The 14,854-nt window shown below is 35.4% G+C and overlaps 1 protein-coding gene across 2 annotated transcripts in view; it reads left to right on the forward strand.

Annotated features, from left to right (window-relative positions):
• The window catches only part of LOC101743425 (calpain-C), an 82,741-nt gene that overhangs the window by 16,532 nt on the left and 51,355 nt on the right, over positions 1-14,854 (forward strand). The window contains exons 2-3 of one of the 2 annotated variants that reach the window (XM_038012012.2): positions 476-614; positions 11,768-11,837. In XM_038012012.2, coding sequence (XP_037867940.1) covers positions 477-614; positions 11,768-11,837 — 208 coding nt within the window. In that variant the 5' untranslated portion in view covers position 476. Of the gene's footprint in view, positions 1-475; positions 615-3,543; positions 3,778-11,767; positions 11,838-14,854 lie in introns of those variants that run through there. The other variant, XM_062676840.1, reaches the window with a different exon arrangement.

Below are 14,854 nucleotides of genomic sequence, written 5' to 3' on the forward strand. Positions count from 1 at the left end.
AAAATAAAAAAAAGAATGGCGGTTTCAAAATGTCGTATACATAATTTTACACCGATGCATATAATTTATAAGAATCTTGTCTTTATATTATTATAATTATCATTGTGCTAAATGGTATTTTAAATGAGACCATTGACAGATACAAAGCTGTACAATTGCGTAATTCGACATCCTTTTTTTTATTGCCCTTGTAGGAAGTCGAGCACACGGCCCACCTGATGGTGAGTGGTTACCGTCGCCCATGAACTTTAGCAATGTCAAAGGCAGAGTCAAGCCGCTGCTTACCGTTAAGTACTCCACAAGCCTCGTTTGAAGAAGGGCATGACATAGCGCTCGGAAAACACCGTGGAGCTCATTCCGAAGCCGGATGGTACGTGGCAAAAAGATCTCTGGAAAACATTTCGACTAGATCATGAACAATATCATCGAAATGGCGAAGTTAACCCTGCGGCTACAACATTAATTTTCATTTCAGAATGACTGATTACGAGCGCATTAAGAACTCGTGCCTCCAGCGGGCGGTGCTCTGGGAAGATCCTGACTTCCCAGCGAATCAGACTTCGGTCTTCTATTACCAGACGCCGCCGTTCAATTTCGTCTGGAAACGCGCCAAAGTATGTATGCACTGTTTTAAATTACGCAAATATAAGTAAGAATAAGCCTTCCAAATTTCTTATGGTGGTCCTCACGTCAATGCCAATATGCATACGTCTGTAGGGTCAATGACATCGGACACGTCATTGTTGAATGAAACAATACTCATATCTGTGGAATCTATGAAAACATTTTGAACTAGCGATACTGTGTTGTGTGTACTATGCAAATTTTACAATTAATAAATTTAGAGAGCAACATAAACATATTGTGTCATTTGGGACGGTGTGCAATTGTTCGTATGCTTATCACCGATATATCGCTAGGAAGGAATTATAGGTGGAAGGAATGAGGATGAGGTTTGATGATTGATCGTTGGTCGTGACGAGATTTATGAATGAAAAAAATAGTTAAACAAACAAACAAACAGACAAACTGTCCGAAAATTTTTAGTTTCAAAGTCACATCTGATAGATTTAAACTCTAGAAAACGTCATATAATCATCAACCTGTAGCAATCCACTGGTGGACGTAAGCGTCTCCAATTGCACGTCACGAAGTACGATCCTGGGCTTTTCTCATCCAGCTCTTGCCAGCCACCCTGCATAGACCGTCACTCCACTGAGTCCAAGAGCGTTCTATCATATGATATGATTATCATGGTCTTAAATTACCAGTTTAGGTACCACCACCCTGCCTATTTCTGCCGTGAAGCAGTAATGCGTTTCGTTTTGAAGGGTGGGGCAGCCGCTGTAACTATACTGAGACCTTAGAACTCATATCTCAAGGTGGGCGGCGTCATTTAAGTTGTAGATATCTATGGACTGCGGTAACCATTTAACACCAGGTGGGCTGTGAGCTCGTCTACCCATCTAGGCAATAAAAAAAAATTAAATTTTAATATAGTCATCATTTTGTAACATTATAATATTATCGATTAATAATTTTTGAAACAATTTCACGCGTCTCTAAAGACAAAAAAGATTTAACACAACATTTATCCATTCCTTCATGAATTTCACATTATCTATCACCACAGTGGAATGTAATGCAAATGAAACTACTGCATATGTAGCCGAAGCCACAAACAAGAATATTTTCTTGTAGAGCAGGAATGCTTGAACTATGTCCATGGCATTTAAGATCATTGTAACTTATTCTTCTTTTATCAACTTTTTTTGTTTTATTGTTTTGCAACGATTATATTGCCATAATATAATCTTACCGTGCCTAATAATAGTTTCGTTATAAACCGCGATTTATATAACAATGGAATTTTGCTTATCTCAATCACAGTAAAAAAAATATTTCATCTCGTCAGTACTACAACTATAAATGTACATATTTTACTGAAATCAGATAATTGAGTTTTAAGTAAATGATGATTAACAATGACTATTATTTACATTCAACTACTCTTAATTTGGCTTGACCATCGTTGTCTTTATGTTCAATGATAATATTATCTATAGTTTTAATTGGGTATAAACACGAACATGTTTGTAGAAAAATTAAACTGCATACATCGTATCCAATTAGCAATCCAACACTCCAAACAAAATGTTTTTAAGTTCTGGAATACCTGGGTATGTAATAATCCAATTTAATTGTTACACTGAAGTTTGGAATAGCAAAAATCTACTCTATCGTCGTCGATTTAAAGATTAATTTCGTATTATTGACAATAAGCACATCTGATGCTGCTCTCGATACGGTAGCGGAGCTTTGTTCGTGATATACAAAAAAATGTTCTAATTAATTTAGAATGCAATCGGATAAACTTACTGAACTAAGACGACTTATCGGTTCGCAAAGCATAGATTCAGTGTTAAACACAGATGGAATCGATTCTTTAAAAACATATATAATCGTTATCGACACGCAAACGGATTCTGAATACATTGTTATGATGTTACCAATATTCGCTCAATGATCGATATTCCAACCTGGTCACCTTAAGATTAATTGTCTTGAAATCGATTGATATATATTATTATGTATATACAACATCTTGTTCGTCAAAAGCTAATAAACATAACAAAACAATCTTGACTGCTATAATTTGTCTTCGGCTATTTATAAATTGATTTTTAAGCTCTTATCATTTTTATTAAGTTAGGTATATATTTTGCTATATAATCATCATATCATTTGTTGGTTTCATGTGAGTTAAAAATTGCGTCGGATCAAAAAATGTGGTAATTAAGAACGAATTTCCTCGCCTTCCTCTAATCATTGGCTAGTTGCTGAGCATCTTGATGCGTCCGTCTAAGGCCTTTTTGTGTGATCTGATTTTTTTACTGATGATAGCCTTGAGAGGCTATTTCACCTTCGCCCTAACATGTAGGTGAGCTCACGGGGCTCAAACTGGAGTGTTGCTAACACTGGCCCTAGCAAGAGTAGTGCTTCGCAAAATCTACCACCGGATCGGAAACGCGACCCACTGAGAAGATCCGGCGAGAAAATCAGTGGGCTATGTCAATGGGTTAATTCGCTCGTCGAGCCCTTTGTCGCGAGCGATGGGTTCGACGAGGACGGTGACCGGGTGTGATCTGAAGCCACTTATGTCAAGTACAGCGAAGTGCGTCTCACCGTCTCGTGTCCAGGTCATCGGAGACATGATCACCGCATATTTTGGGTACCTGGGTACCTCTGGATCATTTTCGATTCAATCCAATTTCTACCCTAATGCTGGTTTAATTTCATCACTAAAACTGTGTTTTTCAATTTTAACTGTCTCTAGTAAAATGTTGATACTTTTTAATGCGCATTCTATCAAAAACAAAAACGATTGTATGCATATATATGTGGGAAGATCGGTACTTTTTGGTCAATTCACACTGGCACACTAATTTTATTTTAACATAAGAAAATATAAATGACAATTAGCAATTGACATGACGCCGTTGCGAATAGTGTTTTTTTTTAAATCATTGATTTTGTTGTTAAGCTAAATATCTTCTAGATTTCGCTTACTTTAAGGAAACATATAAATTGCCTTTTTTTACCGTAAGAAGTGTACATTATACTTAAACAGTGCTGAAAAGAACTTTGGTCAGTGAACAGTACGCAAAAGAACTCTTATCCAACTGCGACGGGCAACACAAAGCCGCCGTCGCCTGAAACATGTCTTGTCGGATCCCTCGGATCCACTGTCGGTGCTTTTAGGACCCTCAAACACTGGTAGGTAACCATCCTCGTCGAACTCGTCGATTACGAGGAAGAGTTCGACAAGCGAACTAACCCATAGACACAGCTTTCTGAGTTTCTCGCCGGGTCTTCTCAGTGGGTCGCGATTCCGATCCGGTGGTAGGTTCTACGAAGCACTGCTCTTGCTTATCTCTCAGATTGAGCCCGTGAGCTCATCTATCCGTCCGGGCGTGTTTGAAATAGCCCCTTATAGGCTTGTGTATCTTGCCGATTATTATCAGTGGTGAAACTGCATTCTGTGTCGGTCGTAAGTTGATATAATTTAAAAATGTTTGTAAATGTCTTCAAAAGTAACAAAAATATTTTAATTTAAAAAAAATCCTTAAAACTACTTAACAAAAGACATTTGTAATTTCTCTAAACACCAAGAAGTGATCTTGTCCGGAAAGAATTAAGGTGGTAAATTTAAATTTAAAATGTATTTATACAAATTGTCAGCAGCATTTACAATGTGATTTCTAAAGTTTCCAATAATAATCACTCAATCTTAGGTGGGTCTGCGATTTAAATATTAACGAATAGGATAAAATAAAAGTGAATAAACAATAAATTAGCATTGCCCTGTCAGAAGCGGCACGTCATGACGATCGCGTGCCGCGTGCTGAGTCGATGTAACACGCTGCCGCTAAATTCAATGATGTCATTGCTTTGGTCCAACGTCTAACGATATTTTTTTTTATTGCTTAGATGGGTGTACGAGCTCACAGCCCACCTGGTGTTAAGTGGTTACTGGAGCCTATAGACATCTACAGCGTAAATGCGCCACCCACCTTAAGATATAAGTTCTAGGGTCTCAGTATAGTTACAACGGCTGCCCCACCCTTCAAACCGAAACGCATTACTGCTTCACGGCAGAAATAGACAGGGTGGTGGTACCTACCCACGCGGACTCACAAGAGGTCCTACCACCAGTAAATTTATAAAAATATCTGTCTCTGTCACGGTTTTAACAGATATTTCCTTGGAAATACATAGGTACGTACAGTTGATTATTCGTAAACTCGGAGATCTCGGTCCTACTTTATTTTGTTCTGTGGTACATTCGACGACACAACCCAAGACGCGTCCAATTTAAACACCGTCTGCCAAAGCGGTTTGTAGCAAACTGAAATGTAATTTAGAATATAGTAGACTAGTCAACAAGTGCCATTTGGACCAACTTTGTTGAGCAGTATCCAAAAATTATGAATGAGGATTTGGAATAGCAACTAGATGATTTTTGAAAAAAATGAAGTTCCGCTAATTGTAATAGTACCTATTAACAATTAACTAAAAAAGGGGGCTTAGTTTTTTGCAAATATCTCAAAAGGTAATAAAGATTTTTCAAATTTGAAAAAAAACTGAATAATAAACATTTTTTAATTTTTCCAATGGGTTTCTATTCTAACCTTTCAATAGAACATTAGCCCGGTTACTGAACGAAAAGCTAAGGCAGTGGAGTGGAAGGCAATGACAGCTGTAACTTGGAACGGAAGCGAGAGCAGATTTTCAAATAATACCTTTAACAGTTTTTAATTTGCTTAGGTGAGCAGACCTGCCACGGCTCATTAGTACCATAGACAATATAATTATAAATAGACCTGCTTTAACAAAAACAGACCTCGAATAGAAAAAAAAGATATTCCAAAACAAATTAATATACACTAAAAACAATAATCATCTAAATCGGTTGGCGTGATATTGAGTTATTCAGCTATTTGTCACGCACGTACTTAATGCAAATTTAAGACTTATATGAGGTAAAAAAAACATACAGTCGAATTGAGAACCTCCTAATTTTTTTGAAGTCGGTTAAAAAAAAACAAAGCTAAGATAAAATGTTTAAGAATTGCACAAAAATATAGTATTTTATTTAGTTTCCGCGAGAATTACACACGATTGAAACCAGTTTCACGATATTAATAATTTATACACTGTAGACGCGAAATAAAAACGTAAAAGTACTTTTAATTATCACACAATATATGTCACAGTTTGGTGTGGATAATTATAGTGTAGATATAATTTGAATATACCGGTCGATTCAAGTTCATCTATATATTAATACGTGAAGCAAAAACTTTGTATCCCTTTTTACGAAAATTGCGCGGACGGAGGAGTATGAAATTTTCCACACTTATAGAGAATATAGAGAAGAAATGCACATACTAATATTTTTTTTAAATAATGCATAAAAGATACATTAAATCAATAAAGAAAACATTACACACACTACATACCATGTATTTGACGCACACACCGATGCATACTATTTATTGTCAAACTTTTGTTCTTGACGTCTGTTGTCAAATTGAGTATAGGATATGGTTTGTCTTTGTTAATATTTTTTATAGTGTTGTCTTGGCGAAATTTGTATAAAATACAATCATAATAGTGTACAAACTTACGATTCCAATTAATTATAGTCGAATTTCGACTACTGTGGGACCTCTAGTATTGATAATTCGACAAAAAAAGAACCTTTGGAATATACCTACCTGTGCGATAGAGTTTGTTTCGTATATCAAAAATACATAAATGCGAATGTTTATTATTGGAGAAACATCGTGAACCGGTTTGAAACAGCAAAGAATTCGACGTCCACTGAAACTAAGAGTAGTTCGGTGGTGACCTTTGTCTTTTCGCATTTTAATCAGATAGCGGCGAATTTAAAAAAAAAAAAATTCAAACTAGAACAAATTTCATTTATTACAAATATTTTAATATTTTTTTTTTTTTTTTTGTTGCTTATATGGGTGGACGAGCTCACAGCCCACCTGGTGTTAAGTGGTTACTGGAGCCCATAGACATCTACAATGTAAATGCGCCACCCACCTTGAGATATAAGTTCTAAGGTCTCAATATAGTTACAACGGCTACCCCACCCTTCAAACCGAAACGCATTACTGCTTCGCGGCAGAAATAGGCGGGGTGGTGGTACCTACCCGTGCGGACTCACAAGAGGTCCTACCACCAGATACCCATTTATAGATTTATACCCATTTATAAAAATATATAATATGAAGATCAATGTGTGTATGTTTTCTGTAGTACGGGAAATTGCTTACAATCGCATTGATCTAGCGGGTGATTTTGTAAAGTTTAGCAGCTATCAGAACAAAGCCTAATAAAAGATCGTCTCGCGAACCGGGCCAAGTTTGACTAGTTACCGTAGACAAAATCCAGAGTACTCCCGGCACTATGTTATAACGAAATTATAAATTATTATAAATAAATGTAATCTTTAAGCTAGACTTCTTCTAAAGCCATCGTTAAGAAATATTATTTTTTGTACGGTTAAAATTCTGTAAAACTGGCAATAAGGATATATCAAATAAATCTGGATACAAATTCGGAATTTGAAAATCATCGACCTATAAACGAACTAGGGTCACCAAAATAGGCATTATTAATCGTACCTACATTTAAAATTGACTTTTCGAAGACCAGCGTGAGTCCAAGTTAATGACCCGGGCGCGGTTTAAGATTTATTAGGAAACATCTATATACGTAATCCATATGAATTTGGCAAAAGTTTAATAAAGCCGATGAATACTACGCTACGCTACACTACACTACACTACACTACACTACACTACACTACACTACACTACACTACACTACGACATAATAATATACTAATAAATACCGTAAGAATTTAAACCGTATTTGAAATTATGAAACTTCTTACCTCTCTTCTATAAGAATACAGCTTACATAATCTTTCTCGATATAAATATATGGACTGTTTCCATAATTCCAAACGACTTGTCCATATATGTAATATATTGGTTAACATTCCTTTTTCCAATGGTTGTGGGATGGATCTTTGTGGGTGTTGAAACTGTTGAGCTGACAAGGTCGGCTGCTACCCACTCGACAAAGCCTTTTACTTTTAATTATTGTTGTCACACTATCGTTTTTAGTATGCAATGTGTTTGCAGGCTTTTAAATAGTGTCTTCCGATACTCTGTTTGAGAAAAATGACAAGAAAAATTAATTGAAAATGATAAATTGTGTTATAGGGGAAATCGGTGTTATAACATCGTGTAATAAAAATTAAACCCGCAAAATTATAATTTGCGTAATCACTGGTGGTAGGACCTCTTGGGAGTCCACACGGGTAGGTACCACCACCCCGCCTATTTCCGCCGTGAAACAGTAATGCGTTTCGGTTCGAAGGGTGAGGTAGCCGTTGTAACTATACTGAACTTATATCTCAAGGTGGGTGGCGCATTTACGTTGTAGATGTCTATGGGCTCCAGTAACCACTTAACACCAGGTGGGCTGTAAGCTCGTCCACCCATATCAGCAATAAAAAAAAAAAACAAAAATAAATATATTTTTACTTGCATAATTGTATTCAGTAAAAGAAGCAGTCAGACTATAGCAGAAGCTTGTACAAATATATTTTTTGCAAATATTCTCTTCACATATTCGTTTATTGTTCTAGGGATTTCATCATCTAATCTAAAACTTTAGATAAATAATTTTAAGAAATCTTATTCCGATAACAATAGTATAGAAATCCCTGTACTTAAGGACACTATGTCTATACTAATATTATAAAGAGGAAAGATTTGTTTGTTTGTTTGTTTCGAATAGGCTCCGAAACTACTGGACCTATTTGAAAAATTCTTTTTCCATTAGAAGCCGACATTGTCCCTGATGAACATAGGCTACTTTTTTATTTATTTTTTTATTATTATTTTTTTGTTTCATGTGTGTTTTAATGTTTCCGAAGCGAAGCGAGGGCGGGTCGCTAGTATCTAATATCTTGGAAGCATTTTTAAATTCAATCGGTCTATTAGGTTGAAATAGAGATAGATTTAAAAAGAGATAGATCTACTAATTCGAAAATTGAGAATCTACAAAAAGGTTATTTGAGTTCACTAGTCAAGTTTAATAACGTCGACCTATTTGTTTACTGAGAGTTTAATTTCTTCACCTCGACTAAACGATTCTTGACTGTGATGTCTGAGACGCACCGTTTATTTTGCAATTTAGCTACACAATCCAAAAAGACTAACAGCGACCTTCGGTATCTGGTTTTTATTTGGCTCCGGTGACCGTACAGGCTGTAACCGCAATAGAAGGCAACCAGTGTGACCGATTACCGAACTACATAAAAAAAGTTTCAAAGCTTCATAGTGAAACGTCTTCGTCGTAAAAGCTCCGTTCATCGACAAAATACGAAGCTGTTTCAATTAATAGAAACACGTTCAACGGTCACCACAAGGTCACCGTCGACGGTGTCGCTGGTACTGTTCATAAGATTTAGCGATTTACTATTTTAATTTACATTTCTTCAAACATTAATTATGTCCAATATTCAAAGCTTGTAGAAATAAATAGCTTAGAGCGCATTACCTCGCAGTTTACTTTAGGGTCAAGTTATTACTGAAGTCCATCAACATTAGAAAGCGGAAGCCGTCGCTAGCTTTTCAGGGCAAGACCGGTTCTATTGCTCAAACTGCAACACATTTTTTGGGGGGAAGTTAGAGCATGGTTTGGCCACCGTTAATTACATATTCGACTAAGGCAACGGGGCAACGCAAAGCCACCGTCGCCCAAAATACATATCTCGTTGGATCCCCCGGATCCGCTTTCGTAGGTGTTAGGCTCTTCAAGCAACGATCACCGTCCTCGCCGAACTTGTTGATTACGATGAAAACAGTGATGTCCGAACCAGTCCATAGACACAATTCACTGAGTTTCTCGCCGGAACTTCTCGGTGTATTGCGATTCCGATCCGATGTTAGATTCTACGAAGTACTGCTTTTGCTAGGTCTAGTGTTAGTAAACTCTCAGGTTGAGCCCGTGAGCTCACCTACCAGCCAGAAAGTAGCTGGAATAACCCTTGAGGCTACCATCGAATATATAAAAATTGCATCAAATAATGTATGTATGAAATAAATGTAATTTTTTTTATTGCATGGATGGGTGGACGAACTCACAGCCCATCACATCTACAACATAAATGCCGCCACCCACCTTGAGATATGGGTTCCAAGGTCTCAGATTAGTTACAACGGCTGCCCCACCTTTCAAATCGAAACACATTAGTGCTTCACGGCAGAAATAGGCAGGATGGCGGTACCTAACCTTGCGGACTCACAAGAGGTCCTACCACCAGTGTAATACCGTGTCATATCTAATTTAATTGCATTTAAATCTTGTCTAGCCTATATCACTGTCCATTCTGTCAACCATAACTTGTTTTCCTGGCATATACAGTTTCGAATACGTATTTTTTATTTACTATAGTAGAATTATTTTGCCCGTGCAGTTTGGGTCATAAAAAATCGGAGCGGTGAAGCGAGTATTTCGCTCTCTCTTCCACTCACGAGCCTTATGGACGGGCATAGTGATGCGCATTATTGTTGTCGATAAGCGTTATCGATAGTGTATTTAGTTTTTTCATTTTGTGGTTTAGTGATAAATATGAAAGAAAAAATCACTAATCGAACTTATAACACATATCGCCGCAGCAAGTTAACGAGAACGGCAGAAATTAACACTTTGTATCTTTTCGGGATCTATTCTTATTTCAGTGAAAAATTTTAACACATTGTTGATAACAACACGTCCAAATATTATTTTTAATAAATTCTGCCGTTTTGATACAAAACAAAGGAGTAGCCATTGTGTCACTAAGGAAATTCAGAGAACGAATGCATAAAAACACATTTCTCTTTGACATAATGTACTATACTTTTCAGGTAAGTACAAATGACTCATAACATAACAATGTCTCACCACCCTTCGTATTCCACCCCACCGCCGTGTACCTGCCTTCGATGACTCATTTGTTTTTATCGATAATGGCGTTGCGCCCGCGCAATATGCTCACCGCCCTAGCCGGGCTATGTTTCATGACCCAAACTGCACGGTCAAAATAATTCTACTATAGCCTAGGCTGTTTTGAAAGAATAACCATTTTCTTCTTTATGGATTTATGTTTACTTCATGTGACAAGATTATTATTTATCTCTCTAATCCGGACGCTATTTTCGTAATCGTCTATAATCTATACCACAGTAACAATTACGTACGTGACCGTAAATAATTGTGAATCGGCAGTAGTTTCTAGTAAAATACTCAAGTAATTCTACTGGTCACTGAATTGAATCGCAAAAAGTCAACGAGAATAGAAAGGCGTGACTAAAACATTGGGGGTCAATCGTTGGGCATATTAATATCAAATGTTCTGATAGAGAAAGAGAGGGAGTGAGAGAGGGGGAAGGGGGGAGTATTCTTTATGGGTTATCCCAAAATGAATAAACAATACGAAGCATTAAAAACAAAAAAGTACAGTTGCTGATATGATGTTTCACGAGGGTTATAACTTGTACTTCTTCAAATGCGGTTCGAAAATAGTTCTGAGTGTAGCTTGAATATCGACAAAACTCGATTCGTTCGTTGCTGCGAATAAAATCTAATCGAATAAAATAAGAAAATCTTTAAAAAATCTTATGTTTTATATATTTTGTGACATAGTGATGCATAGTTACTAATAATTGTATGATTTACCCCATTCACTAGTTAATCTTTCTGTCACTAGAATTCTTACGCAATTATCGGAGTCCGCTATTATTGCAATTGAGTTACTAGCTGTCTTGGTGTTCAATACGCAAGTGAAATAGCCGACTGCCATTCCCCAACCGTACATAAATTTATAATTTCTGAAATAGACCTTGATTTTCTGAAAACACCCCTGTAAAGCTTAATCAATTCAATAGAAAGTTAATCTATAATGATTTTTTTAAAATTACTACATTCTGAACATTGAGCCTAATGTACAAAAAGATCTTAAATGAATTGTAGTCGTAACTTTAATACAAAAATATTCAAGACTCTTAATCTTAATCAATCGTAATTAATCTATAATATGATGAAAAATTAACGTTTCTATTATCATTATTGTATAAACATGGTTTTTAATATGAATTTTCTGTTCTAAACATTGTTTGTCTGTTTTCAGGAAATATACACCAGTCCGACGTTTGTCTTAGACAAATGCGAGACTTTTGATGTGATACCTGGAAAATTAGGTGAGTTCCAATACATATAGCACTAATTTTACACATTAAACCCGTTCATACATCTTTGTGCTTAGTGCGAGTTTTTTAAAGTACTCGATAGCGTAAAAGTTAACTCAAATTTCTATGGAGTTGAAAGGTTTGCCTAAGTTTGCCGCTTGGGGCGCTGTTCCAACTGCATACTTTGAGTTAACTTTTACGCTATTTAGAACGTTAAAAAACTCGCACTAAGCACACTTGTAGGATTTTCATTCATTCCAATGTAGTCGTCACCTAATGTATCAATAGATATAATTAATTACCTTTTATTTTACATACAATTTGTATAATGTTTGTATGTCAATGTAATAATTAGTAAAAAAAAAAAAACGAAAGTAAAACAATGTTTACAATTTTTGGTTGTCAATATTCTTTACCACTTTACAAAAAAGAGAAAAACTATATTTATTTATATTTCGCCTGTCTATCTGTGCCATAATCGAACGCGTCAAAACGAATTCTTTTTATTAGATATATATTGTATGTCAAACATTTGGCTTCGCTAACGGCTATTTCACACAAGCGAATTCGTTTGCAAATATTTAGTTTTTGTTATTTTTGTAACTGTATGTAACGCACTCAATTAATAACTCGTTGGATGCAAACGACCATCATCGTAAATGTATTTTATTGCTAAGCGAAGTTTCCAATTCTGTTTTTTTTTTTTTGCAATCGACCGTTGTGTTTACTTGTCTAAAGCAGTAATGCGTTGCGAACTAAAATGTTCTATGTGTCTGTCGGCTTGAGATTTTTTGCGATTGTTTTTTGTTTATTTATGTATATGCTGTGGAAATGAAAGGAAGGCTTTTCAAATATGAAAACAGTGTACTCTAAATATTAGAACAATGTATTGATAAAAAGATAATTCGTCCAAACACCAGCAAATCTTTATATTTCGATTGATAATACAGATCAAATATTGTAAAAAAAAGATAGATAATATATAGATAATGAATATTGTTTTATTTTTATTTTGTGTGTTAAATTACTAAATGTTTTATATTGGTATATAAGCTGACAGTAAGTAAATAAGTTAGTGCATAAGTTTGTAGCTATTTCAACGCTTTGGCATGAATAGACAGGAGATAAACAAACTGCACTTGTTTTACTTTCACTTCTTATTGTTAAATTGTTCATCGTAGTTTAATTAATTGCCCACGTCGTATAAATTATTAATTACATTACAGAATATTTACATACGTCTTGAATTTTTTGAAAAATAATACGGGTCGTACATGTTTTTTTTTATTATCTTAGAATTATTTGATATCTATCAAGAAAAAATTGTATGTGCGTGGCAATGAATTTTACGAGTTAACCATACTAAAAGGCAATAAATTAATTATAAAAGAGACACACTATTAATATTTTATTTAAAAAATATTCGCAATGTAATTAAAAGTAGGTTTTTAATTTTTTTATTTCATCACATCGTTCAGTTTCTCGTATATTGGACCTATCCACCTCTAGTTATCCAGATACCCAAATTTTGTTTAATATATAACTCAACTCAAGCGGCTCTGTTATTGCTATCAAAGTCGCAGTTGGTTTCAACTTTTGTGCCAATTTTTCAAAGAACGCCACAAATACTCAGAAATACTTATTTATTGTAAAGCCTTGTTGGAGTCTACAGCCATCTTAACGTCTTTAATCGGCTTCCATCACGAGGAATAAAATTGTAATATCAATAGCATTGTAACAACAACTATCTTAATATTCTGCCGGAAATTATGATTGATTCGCGGCATAAACAAGCAGAATGGTAAAAATCTACGTGAACCGATTAGTAAGAGCAACAATTAGGGTTCGAGATCGCCTGTATCATTTGATCAAATTCCGGAACGACTGCTTTTATTCGTTCAAAAAAATGGTATTTTTATTACTACTACTAGCGACCCGCCCTCGCTTCGCTTCTGAAACTGTAATTTATTATTGATTTCTCCACTATTTAATGGATGTTATTATACATATAAACCTTCCTCTTCAATCACTCTATCTATTAAAAAAAACCGCATCAAAATCCGTTGCGTAGTTTTAAAGATTTAAGCATACATAGGGACAGACAAATATAGGGACAGAGAAAGCGACATTGTTTTATACTATGTAGTGATTTAAATCTCGCACAAAAATTGCCGCTTCACCTGAAAATCTTAAAAACCTTACGCCTTCACTGATCTGCAAGAATAATCGAGATTTACTGCCCAAAATGCAACGTGAACTTGTTGGCTACTTTACAATTGAAATATATGTATTTTAGTTTTATTACTGAAAAACCCAACTTCCAAAATCACCTGTTATAAGCTAATCAAAAATGATGACCGAAGTAATCATAAAAATACGTACAAGCAAACTGTTTTTTTATCTTTAGTTTTTAAAATGTGGCGATTTAAAATTAATGTTTATCGGCCGTTTCACTTTATTGAAGATGTTAGTGAAGATTTTAATGCTTTTCCAATGAATGTTAGGTAAATTAAAACTTGCGTCAGTTTTGCGAGTATATTTCTTGTGGTTATACTAAGCAATAATACTATACATCGTGACTACGTTTGCTGCAAAGCTCTCATACATTCGAGTTTGTAGCGCAAATTATTGTAACAATATTCATAAGTGTGGTTTCGACCTCAATTCTCAATGTCGGTGACGGCATTCACGCTGCGTTGCCTTTGAACTGGCGTAACCAATTAAAATCGGATGAGTTGTGAACTCATACTACGAAAATGCCTTCGATATATTAGTTATAACTACTAACGTATGCACTACACTAAATATTACAATATAATATTATTGACACGTTTTCGGTATATATTGTTAAGCCGGTAAGAGTAACGCCATCTATTGTCAGATAGCGGAAACAATACTATAGAGCTGTGGAATATTCTCGATAATTCTAGGAATGTGATATCGGCTATAAAAGCGTTGCATAGATGGCACGCAGTCAATCATGGTTTTACTGGTGGTAGGACCTCTTGTGAGTCCGCGCGGTTAGGTAC

Source organism: Bombyx mori, chromosome 1 (assembly GCF_030269925.1).
Source record: "Bombyx mori chromosome 1, ASM3026992v2".
NCBI lineage: Eukaryota > Metazoa > Arthropoda > Insecta > Lepidoptera > Bombycidae > Bombyx > Bombyx mori.